At 40.2% G+C, this 11986-nt stretch overlaps 1 protein-coding gene across 1 annotated transcript in view; it reads left to right on the top strand.

Moving 5' to 3' along the window:
• Positions 1 to 8740, top strand: part of ek1 (eph-like kinase 1) — a 106588-nt gene extending 97848 nt beyond the window's left edge. Inside the window, 3 exon segments of the mRNA XM_072690749.1 lie at positions 823 to 1016; positions 3100 to 3237; positions 3763 to 8740. Coding sequence (XP_072546850.1) covers positions 823 to 1016; positions 3100 to 3237; positions 3763 to 3865 — 435 coding nt within the window. The 3' untranslated portion in view covers positions 3866 to 8740.
• Positions 8741 to 11986: the final 3246 nt, after the last annotated feature.

Consider the following 11986-nt stretch of genomic DNA (forward strand, 5'->3'; position numbering starts at 1 on the left):
ATAGTTAAAGGACTGAGATTGGGAAACAATACAAGACACCAAACTAGCATCTTTAATATCGGACCAGGGGAACACACATGCCTGTTAAAGCAGAACACTTTTTACTGGGGCTGGGGACCAGAATTTTGGAAGTCCTGTTTACAGCTTAAAACACAAACCCATCTGTTCCTCTTCCACTTACCATGGCAACAGCATCCATGGATCTCCAGAGCTCTAGTCCTGCAGGCAAAGTTGGGCTAATTGCTAGCTTTGCATCCAACTTGTTTATTTTCTCCCTCATGCTCAAGGCGATTTTGTGTCTTGAAAGCAAAGAAGTTAGCCAGCGTTCCTTTGGGCTCCTTTGATTTACAGCTGACAAAGACATTCGGCTTGGAAATTATGCTTATATATAACATATAACATAAATGAAATGATTTCGTTACTAGTTGCACCCATAAACTCAGCTCAGTGTTACCAAATATGCATCAGCTAATTCATATAGCAGACTGTTTAAATTTGTATTCTGTATTCATTTGGATTCAGGTTTGTAAAAACACAGTATAACATTAGTGTTAATGTAATATTACAGCATATTAAAACATTAATGTTTTTTTAAGTCCTAATGTATATATTTTGAGCTAGACAGAAGTTCTAGATTTCTTCCCAAAGCAATCAACCATTGAATATACAAATCCACAAACAGCAGCACCTGAAACCATAGTCTTGTTATTCTGTCAGACTGATAGTATGTTAACATTATGTGTGTATTTTATGCTGAGGAAACAAAGGCTGTACAGGAGCTTGAGTGATTGCACTGTATGTGATTGTGGTGTACTTCCTCAGGTAATAAAGGCTATAGATGAAGGCTACAGACTCCCTGCGCCGATGGACTGCCCCGTAGTGCTACACCAACTGATGTTGGACTGCTGGGAGAAGAGCCGCAGCGAGAGGCCCAAGTTCGGCCAGATCGTCAACAGCCTGGACCGGCTCATCCGCAACCCCGGCAGCCTTAAGCAGCTGACCAACGGCGCGATCTGGTAAGAAAGGGAATATGCTTCATCTTGTTCAGTTCAGCTCCAAGTCATTCACTCTATTTAACATGATAGACAACAGAAATGACAGATGTAAACTTAAGGTTCCTTTACCTGTCTGTCAAGCTCATGTGTCCATATGTGATTATATTTGTAGTATGGAACATGTGCTTTACAGACATTTGAAGACACCTACACTCTTAAAAATAATGATGCTTCATATGGTTGTTTGAGCGATATAGAACCATGTGGTAAAAGAGATTTTGAAAAACCTTGGGATTGTGAAAAATATTGTGTAAAATTAGCCAAAAAACATTCATTCTTAAAACCATTTTAAAAAGACTTTATGCAAGCATTGTACTGTATGTTAGGCCTGATGCCAGATCAGTCAGATGATAAAATTAGCGGTTCTATTTTGTATAAAGCAGTTTTTTCAAAAGAGATTGCACAGATAGCTTGGTGTAAACTGGAACCAGGCGGATGACTGTATCAAACGAGTGATCTCCTCTTTGCTCCCCACGCCTGGTTCCCTTCTGGCTGGTGCAGAACGACAGGGCTGATTGCCTGTCTGCTGGGTTCTGAGGGGCGCCAGGAAGCAAAGTAGATGAGGACCGGTTTGTTTAGCTGGGCACTAACCACCATCAAAGCGAAACGTGTCTGCTTTTTCTCTCAGCCCGCCACTTATGCCCGGTCGAGCGCAGGTCGAGGTCTGAAATGGTGTGTCTGCATGATTGTGTGTGTGTGTGTTTGTGTGTGCATGTGTTAGGGACAGGGATTGCGTTGTAATCAGGCATCCTGGAGGATCTGGCAAGGCTGATGTCAGCTGTCCGGCTTCTGGCTGCTGATTACCTCTGACAAGGCCTTTCAGTGCTCTCTGTGAGAGCTGCCCCTGACAGCCATGCGCATACACACGTGTGTACGTTTGCACCCCCAACCCCCCCAGAGGAAGCTGTCTCTAATTCCCCTATTCATGTGAAGCCTTTGTTGGTTTCCTCTTGAAAATTACACATGTGGCTGCGTCACGTTAAAATAAAGGAAACGGCACCTCAGAACGAGTTCTAGTTTTTTTTTCTAATCTTAAATGATAATTATCTAGACTTTATCATGATTTTATCACAATATTATAACACATGCAGTGTTTTCAGTTTTTAATAGCAGTAATGGATTGATGGCTTTACATTTCTGCCTTTGACAATAGCGTTCATGATGGCTCTTTGCATAGCAGCGCAGCAGTCTTCATCCATTACTGGAATTGTCTCTGTGACAGTCTCAACAGACATCACATCTTCGCTTTCACATAGATTTCTTTGGTTCAATCGTAGATATTTGGGGTTTTTTTGCAGCCAGGGGATTGCTCCTATGTGAAACAAAATTCCATTGACCCCCCCCATTCACCTATTGTATAAACACAAAAAACATTAGTTGTTAGACACATTAGGCAAATACCATTGTGTTTATCTGATGGGAGCACAAGGTCCTCTCCAGTGATGTGTGGCTTTTAGCTTTAAATTTTTTTGAAGATTGTTCTTCTTCCTGTGCTTGAAACATTTTTACTGTCTCTGCTGTTATCAAGAGGTTTGCCAGCAGATTCCTATCCACATTTGCTAGAACCTTGAAATCTTGAAATTACATTTGGATCTACTGTCACTGTTCTTATAATAACGGACTTGACATTGTCATCATTGTATTTGAGAATTGGTTGATTTTAGTTGATTTACAGAATGATAAGTGCAGTGATGTTGTGACACATCTCATCTCTCATGCTTCTTTTGGCTCATATCAAAGCCCCTTGACCATATGTGGACTGTCTGGGGGTCCCTGTGGACTGGTTTAGGAACCACTGGTCTTGATTAAATATTATAAGTAAAACAAATATAAATAATATAAAGGAGAAAATGCTTAATAAAATGAGTACATTTTATTTGTTTAACATCACCATTGAAGGATTCATATTATTTTCATACTCGGTTAATGTCATTGTAAAATTTTAACCCAGAGGTGATAGTCTTTATCGTGGACATAAAAAAAAAAATTACACAACTTGTCTGTGTGATTATGTGAGTAACTATATTTCTGACTCCTTTCTCAGGGAAGACCCAGTGACCCCAGACCCAGCGGTCAGCACAGTGGAGGACTGGCTAGATTCCATTAAAATGGGCCAGTACAAAGAGCACTTCTCCAGTGCTGGTTACGTCACCCTGGACTCTGTTCTCTATGTCAGCGTCAGGTTAGTGTCAGAAACATGATTCTGCATGAGCAAATGTACTAAACTACTTCTAGATATTTGCAACACCTGATGATTTGAAGACTGAACGAGAATTCTGTTGGCATGTTGCAGTGCATTAGCACATATTCAGGGTGGCAGGATGGCTTAATAACATAATACTCACAGTTATAGAGTAATCTGAGATAGACTATGAAGTTACTAGAGTAAAGTAAAGTACAGGTGTATTTACATTGACTAAAAAGAGCTTGCTTGATTTCTGGCACTGTTCGACATGTTATTTATAAAAATGGTGCATAGTAAAAAAAATATTACTAGCCTCTTATATGTTGACCTTTTGTCAGTTTTACAAATAACAGTATGTCATAAAGAATCACATATGCAAGATCTTTACAACTCACAGCTCCAGTACAAAACTAAAGATGCAAACTCTGTTTTGCTTTAAGGTACCTTAAATTCTCAACGCTTCCACATCTCTCATTTTCACTTTCATTTTCTTTGTTTTTTTTTCCCTATTTGTGTTGCCAGTGAGCTGGGAAAGATGGGTGTGGCATTGACGGGCCATCAGAAGAAGATTCTTTCCAGCATTCAGAGCCTGCAGACGCAGCAGGGGACGCATGTGCAGGTATAACCCCCAGCCAGACAGGTCAGATTGCCCACCACTCCAGAAGCCCATCCCCTCCTCCAGCACTGAAGAACAGCCTCTCCCAGGGATCCACCGCCAGGGGCCAGCCAAGACACCAAATCACTCATCGGTGATCCAGTACTGAGGCTCAAAAACTTCATGCCACAGTGTGGAAGCAACTCAGTGTGGAGGAGGCTCCATGCAGATGTGAGGAGATGCACCACTGAACTTACTGGGCACTGGGAACCCTCACTGCATTCTCCTACTCAGCATAGACAGCCAAGGTGGAAGAAAGGATGAGCACGTCTTGTGAAAAACTCAACACAGCATTTCATAGTAGTGGTGTCGTGACCCATTGACTCAACACTGTTAGTTTTGGCATAGCTGGTGTTCGGATAAGGACCACAAGCGGACGGACAACTGATGGGACTTCAGCTACACAGTCAATTGTGAACTTGTATTCATGGTAGTAATTTAGTATTCTTCAACTGGTGACAGCTTCTCACTCCAAAATTGAAGCACTACCCCCACACACACATGCCAAAACATACAGACGGCCACTGTATGTTTACTTTATATATGGAACTGACCTTTCTCTTACCCTATGTGCCGACCAGGCAGTCTCTTGTTGTGCGTGTGTGTGGCCCAGAACGTAGGGCCTACAGCTTCTCTCAGCAGAGTTTGCCTGCTTCAGTTGGCCACTAATAGGCTAAGGGCAACCTGCTACTTCTAAACCGTGATGACCAATGTGGACATGGATTGAAATGTAATGACCTTCACGTTGGTCATGATTTTACGTGCTCCTCTTTTTCTACGATATACTGACATACTGATCCCTGAGGCCAGCTTTTCTCACTATTTTGTGGAATATCAATGCAGGAGCTGCCATGCGCCTCCCTCCCCCCATATCACTCTTTTGCATCTTTGACTTTGAGTGTGTTGACCATGTGCAGTACTTTAGCTGCTGAAGCACAGGCTGTATGTGAATGCTTGGCAGTAAGGAGCCAAGAACATTCCCCCCATTGGCTTCTGGATGTGCCGGAGCCTCACTATGTAGAATGTATCAGTGTTTTGAGCCTAGTGTAGCAGTACGCAGGTTACTTAAGTGGTTGGTACCAGTTCATCCGTTCAGTGTAACCTCATGGTGGTGGGAAGGGTTGATCGTCGTGGGAAAACATGGTTTCTATAAGTGTAGAAGTCCATCATAATATCCTGGCTCACCAAGGTGGACGTTTGTTTTGTTTTAATTTTGCTCCGCCCTTAAGCCACAGCAGGTCTTGTAGAAGTCATGTAACACTTCAGTCATTGTTTGAAGACCATGGACATTTAAAGACTGGATTTTTGTTCCATATTTTTCCAAACTATCATGTACATATCGCTGTGTAGAGTTTATTAAGTTTATCAAAGATAGTATGTAAAAGATATTGGCACTTCAAAGCAAATGCATTCCTCGCTTTCTGGTTCAGAACAGAACAGAGCAACAGAGGTCAGTAATTGCACTCAGAAATTTCAAACATTTACAGAGGTATGAAAGAGAAAGACTGGGAAAAGATTGTAATATGGTATAAACTGTACAGAGTTGGTCAGTGGGTGTTTGTACTGTTGTGGATTTTGTTGGGTTTTGGTTAGTTGTACATTAGGGCTGCACGATGTTTCAAATTTTATTGCAATTTCTGATAAGCTGAGCTGTGACAGGTCTTGAATTCAACTGTCACACTGATCTCTTCGGCAAGTTTTAGCTGCTCAGAGAGCAACCAGTCAAATAAACCAAACGATACTCAGCTTTATCAATTTTAACTGATTTTAAATGATAGAAAGTTCATAGTGAATACTCATGTCAATCTGAATAATGCAAAAAAATCTGCAGTTGCTCTGCACCTGATGTATGCCGCAATACTTCCCCTCGGCTTCCCTCTGGTTGGCCCTTCTCCGATCAGTCTAACTTTAGCTTTTGGCCTTTTTAGTCTTGCTTCCATATATACCGAAGTAGTCGTTGTGTTTAGCCACGATAGGCTTTTATTAATGGGCTGGTTGAAAAAATTACATGAATGATTGACTTCACAACTCATCACAGTCTGAAATAGAGGTATCTTACAAATGAAAAATAGCGTTTGTAAGAGTTCATTTAACCAAACCGCAGTCAGAATGGATTTCTGCAGGCCAACGTACAACTATTACTATCCATTAATATGAGATATGAGATGTATATAGAACCATGACACCTCAAAGGACTATTTAGATGCTTAAATGCTTGATGAAGGGGACTGGAGGCAAACCGTTTGTAGATGGTTCTATATGGAACCTTTAAAAAGGTTTCTGTATTGCACCAGAAGAACCTAAGAGTGTCAAACATTTAAAAGGCTTGGCTGAAGTGAAAGCTGAGTGAGTGCTGCTAGGCCAAGAGCCAATAAAACACATTCATATCTAACAGTTTTATCACACATCGTTTGTCCATATCGTGTAGCCCTGGTGTACATTGAGGCAAAGCAGCCAGATTGCTTGTTTAACCTTTGATGCTAGCTTTGGACAGAAGAGGATTGTGAAGTGATGGAATGTAAAGGATGTATTAGCTTTATGACGGGTCTGGAAAGCTAAACTCTTTCTCAGGATGTCTTTTTTTTCTCATTTCAATAAGACAGCCATGACAACCAAGCAGACCATCTGGACAACTTTGCATCATCCTTATAGTAGCGACCACTCCTTTGGTCAGCACACCATTAATACATTCAGATGTCTTTTCCTTCACCACTTCATTTCTACCAAGCACCTCGGTTAGTGGTTAGTTTTTTGCATTCAGTAAAATAAAGCAGTGTTAATAACCGTACTGAAGTGTGCCAAACTGAAGTGTTTGCTGGAGAAATACATGGATAGTGCTTGTTGGGGAAAAAGCAGGCTGCAAATGAATTTCCTGCTCACCTGGTCCCTCTATGATACCTTGGGAAAATATTAATTTGCTGTCGAGATAGCAGTAATTGAATGGCAGACATTATTATTTATTTATTCATGTTCTTAAGTGAGGCAGAAAAAAGCCTGTTTGCTTCAGTAATGTGTTTGTTTGTTTTTCCCCCCCAAAATATTTGTTGAATAAAGAGTTGCCATCTGAATACCTGGCACGTCTGTGCCCGTCGCCTGCTAATATAATGTGAGCTTTCCTTAATTGCCAAATTACTGGAGCATATGTGCCTATTCAGACTCATCATTTCTCAAGCAGAAACAGCAACAGGGAATAATTCAATGGGGAGATGCAAAAAGCATTTTAGCTCAGCGTTCGGTCGTCAGGGGGAAAGCCATGAAGAGTCGATTTCAGATTACTGCAAAGCCAAGTTCAGAAAAGAGTTCATTCAGTAAAGTCATTTAAGAGCTAGCAGGCTATCATCAACATGCCAACACACAGTACATCTGTAACACTAAAACTACGCTGTGCACCATGACTCAGTGTTTGATTGTTGCTTTACAACTCCTGTGAAGAAAAATGATAAAACACCATGATATGATAAAACGACTATAAATGTGTCATGTCGTAATGTTGCAGTGTTTGATAAGCTTTACTGAATGTTAGCAAAAATTCCCTTTACACATTGTTAGGAAAGATTTTTTCAAGGGTGGAAAATAAATTCATTCTATTTGCATTTAAACCATTAAAGAACAAAGTAAATCCCAAAACTTAATTTAATTTTTGAAACAAGAACTTTTCTACTTGTGCTACAGTATAATTTTGGCTCCACGCTTACACTATTAATTGAGTAATATTAAGACCCATTACCATGTACAATTTCTGTGCACCTTCCCCACCCCTGTTATGTTTTTTTTTTTTGGTCATGTAATTGAGCTATTAGCAATAGCATGGTGGCAATTTGTCACTGTGATTTCAAGTCGACCTAATCGTTAGAGTCCTGCTCAGAAGCGTAGCCTTTTGAACGTGAAATGTGATGCTATGTAGCAACTAAAGAAATTCAGTAGGAACATGTGAATAGTTTACCACATTTGACAAAAACTTTGGTGTGCTACAAATTTATAACGTCTGCTTCCAGCATTCGGTAAAGCTTTTCCAGCCTTGCATCTGTAGTAGTTATGAAAGTATGTATTTGTGTGCTGAGCAGACAGGCCAATTACGAGCTTTGCTATTCATTATCAATGGCACATTACAGGTTTGCTCAATAGGTAGGCATCCATTTGTCAGAGATGTAACCATCAAAGCAGTGCATATATCCGCTGTTTAAGTAACATTCTCCAGCAGAACAAATCAATTTCTCACACACAAAAGATATTTGATTCATAGGTCTGAATGTCAGTCTATATCATTTCAGAGTACATTTATCTGTTCTAAATGTCAGGCCTGCAGTGCACTGGCTCAAGAGGACACCATGTACAGTTTCAACAAGACAAACAGTATGAACTATTTAACACAGCGCCTCTTCTGAACACTCTGTCAGCCAAACTGCTCTCCAGTCTTTCAGCCTTTGACTGATAAGGTCAGATTTTTTTTCATTTACATGCAAAATATTGCCAGTGATTGAGCTGTGTATGAATGCATCAGTGCTAAATCAGTGGTTTGCACAAGCCAAGGCCTCAGTTAGGATCATCTGTAGCTATATTTTTTTCTGTTCCATTCGCTTGAGTTTTGTACATTGTGGTCATTTGTTTACCTGTCATTATTCCATTCATGGAGTTACATTAAATTGGCTAATGTTGCTTGCAGTGAATGAAAGTGAGTACACTCAAATTAGCATGGTGAAAAAACTAGCATTATGCATCATGCTAATTCCTGGATACTAGCTTCTATTCATTGTTTGCCTTGTTAGCATGTTCGCTTGAGGTGTTTCCTTGAGCTCTTGTTGAACTGTTGAACATTTTGTCCAATAAATATGTTGATATTTTTAATTAACTGTCATCTGATTTGGACTCCTGGATTGTATTGAAGCTATTCATGAATTGGTTACTTTCTATAGAATGTTTGTACAACGTCAGTCATAACATTAGCATCACTGACAGGTGAAGTGCAAAACATTGATTATGTTCCTCGACAGTGGCATCTGTTAATGGGTGGATATTTTAGGCATCATCATTTAGCATGTGTTAAAAGCAGGAAAGGAAACAGCATAGGAATCTGAGACACTTTGAAAAGAGCCAAATTATAATTGCTAGACGACTGGGTCAGAACATCCCCAAAACATCAGGCAGGTCTTGTAAGGGTTTTCTTTTGGTATGGACAACCGGTGAACCAGTGACAGAATCATGGGTTTCTAAAGCTCATTGACACAATCCATGGTGGTCGCACCTCACAACTTACAGGACTTAATAGATCTGTTCCTAACGTCTTGATGGCAGATATCGCAGGACACCTTCAGAGGTCTTGTGAAGTCCATGCCTCAAATGTTCTGTATTGTGGTGGTACAAGGAGGACCTACTCAGTAGGAGGAAGGTGATATTAATATTATGGCAGATCGCTGCATATTGCTTTTTCTCTTGCCTAGATGGTGTAAAGTATTTCTTTTTTACCTGAATTACCTGAAATTCAACTGACTTTCCATTGACATTTTCTTTATTGATTTCTAAAGCTACAATATACAGTTTGGCAGTATTTCAAACTGGATTACAAAGGAATAGTTCAATGATAAATCAAATGAACATGATGTATCACTTCTAGCTGATGCATTCGATCATGTTTGATATCTGAAGTTTGCTTCTTTAGCTTAGAACAAGAGATACTAGGCTAATGTTGCTAACAAATACAGGACTTAAGACTGTCATCAATCTCATACTGATGGCAAATAAATATAGTTTAGAACATGGTATGACTTACTTTACTGTCCCGCATCACTGACTAAACAGAACCACTTTTACCTCAGCACGATATGTGGTACTGTCCAGTTTGAAAATGGAATAGTACTGCAAAGCAGAACATTATGACAGTGTTCTAACTTTAGATTAAATGTTTAAATGATATATTTTTTTATGCATAGCCTGTTTATGTTAAGCATTTAGTGTAGATTCTAGCATGCATTTAGTGGGATGAGATGGTGTGGCGCAACAGATAACACCACTACCGGCCAGTAAGCTACCACATCATGTGGGAGACTGGGGTTTGAGTCCTAGTCTGGGTGACTAAGCTGCGCTACACCAATAAGAGTCCCTGGGCAAGACTCCTAACACTACATTAGCCCACCTCTGTAATATGAGTAACCTTGCTCTGGATAAGAGCGTCAGCTAAATGCAGATAATGTAAATGTAAATGAGATTGATGACAGTGTAGGTACAGTGTTTGCCAAGCATCTTTAAACTTAAGAAGCAGACTAAAGATACCAAACATGTCTTCACTGATTAACTGCATCTGGTGCAGTCAAGTTATAAATCATGTTAATGTGATTTTGTTTTGCCAAATTATTCCTTTAAACTCATCAAATGCTGACTTGCAGGAAATTCCTAGACTAAATCATAAATGTGTTTCTATGATTTATGTTAGGTCTATTGTCACATCTTGAACTGCATATGTCTGTATGAACATTGGTAGATTATAATTAATAATAATATTAATCATCATCATAATAATAATGAATATATGAATCTAGTATTCTGAAACCAGTATCTACTGTAAAATGTCCCATACAAAAAGACAAATTGCTCAAGACTGCATAGAACCGTTACACACGCCAACTGAACACATATGAGCAAACACCTACATGCACACACATAGGCACTCCCTTGTCCCTCTTCCAGGAGATGCTTGTGAGATCCATATTAACAGCAGCCCAACAGCGCTGAAGTCTTTACTATTCCCATCATGCTCTGCTAAGACGCAGGGCCACCATCTGGAGGAGCTGAAGCGAACGGCTGCGAGTTATTTCCCAACTCTCCCAGCACAGCTCCCGGAGTGAGGCTTCCAGCAGCTGCCTCATCACTCACCATTAAATCAGCCCTCCGTCACCATCGGCAACCAGCAGCCATCTTTACTAGAGGACAAGAAACAGAGATAGAGTAGAGCCTGAAAATATTTGCATGACATTACTGTGACTATTCATATTGACTTCAGATTTCATTTCTCAAATATTTATCTTGAGAGTTGATTCGCATTTAAATATTATGTTATTGATATGGATTTTGACATGCACATACTCCTGTTTTACTTTTCCTCCATTCAAGTCAAGTCAAGTGGGTTTTTATTGTCATTTCAACTACATACAGAGTACACAGTGAAACGAAACAACGTTCCTCCAGGACCATGGTGCAACATGGACACAGTGCATACAGATATATAATAATATATCTGTGTATTCTTATAATCTTCTTCAGCTACTTGTATTGAGGCGGTCCACAGAGCCCTTCAAAACAGCTAAAAACAAAACATTAGTCTATGTTGCCAAAACTATCCAGTTTACAAATAAATTAAGATGATGGATACATGTATTGTAGGACTAAACTTTCATTAGGATGCAGCTGGAGTACAGTCAGGTTCAGACAGAATTTTGTCAGGTTACAGTTAATTCACACTGAATGTTGTCAGACTGCAGTTGAGGCTAGACAGAATCCAGTCAGACTACTGTCGAGTTCAGACACTTTTGTCAGACTACAATTGAGTACAAATGATCTAAGATGGTGCTGAGCATGGCTGCCGTGTTGTGAGCCATTCAGCCATGTCACTCCACTGCTGCGTTCCTTTCACTGGCTTCCTGTAGCTGCCTGCATCAGATTCAAAACCCTGACACTGGCCTACAAAGCCAAGAACAGACCAGCCCCTCCATACTTGATGGCAATGGTCAAAAGCTGATCCACACCAAGAGCCCTTCCAGCTTCAAGTACAAAAAAATCCACGGAAGACAAGCGTCCAGGCTTTTTTCTGTCCTGGCACCAAAGTGGAACGAACTTCCACTGGGTGTCCGAACAGCAGAGTCGCTCGCTGTCTTCAAACACAGACTGAAGACCCACCTCTTCAGAGAGTACTTGGACGAATAGCAGAGTTCTATGGTCACCTTATTGACTTGTGTTTAGTAATGTCTAAAGCTTAGAGGTTTCTTTGAACTATTAGTCTATTCTAACTAGCTGAGGTTTTTCTTGGGTAAATAGCAAAGCACTTTTGTAAGTCGCTCTGGATAAGAGCGTCTGCTAAATGCTGTAAATGTAAATGTAATG

This window comes from Salminus brasiliensis, chromosome 1 (assembly GCF_030463535.1).
Source record: "Salminus brasiliensis chromosome 1, fSalBra1.hap2, whole genome shotgun sequence".
NCBI classification, from domain to species: Eukaryota; Metazoa; Chordata; class Actinopteri; order Characiformes; family Bryconidae; genus Salminus; species Salminus brasiliensis.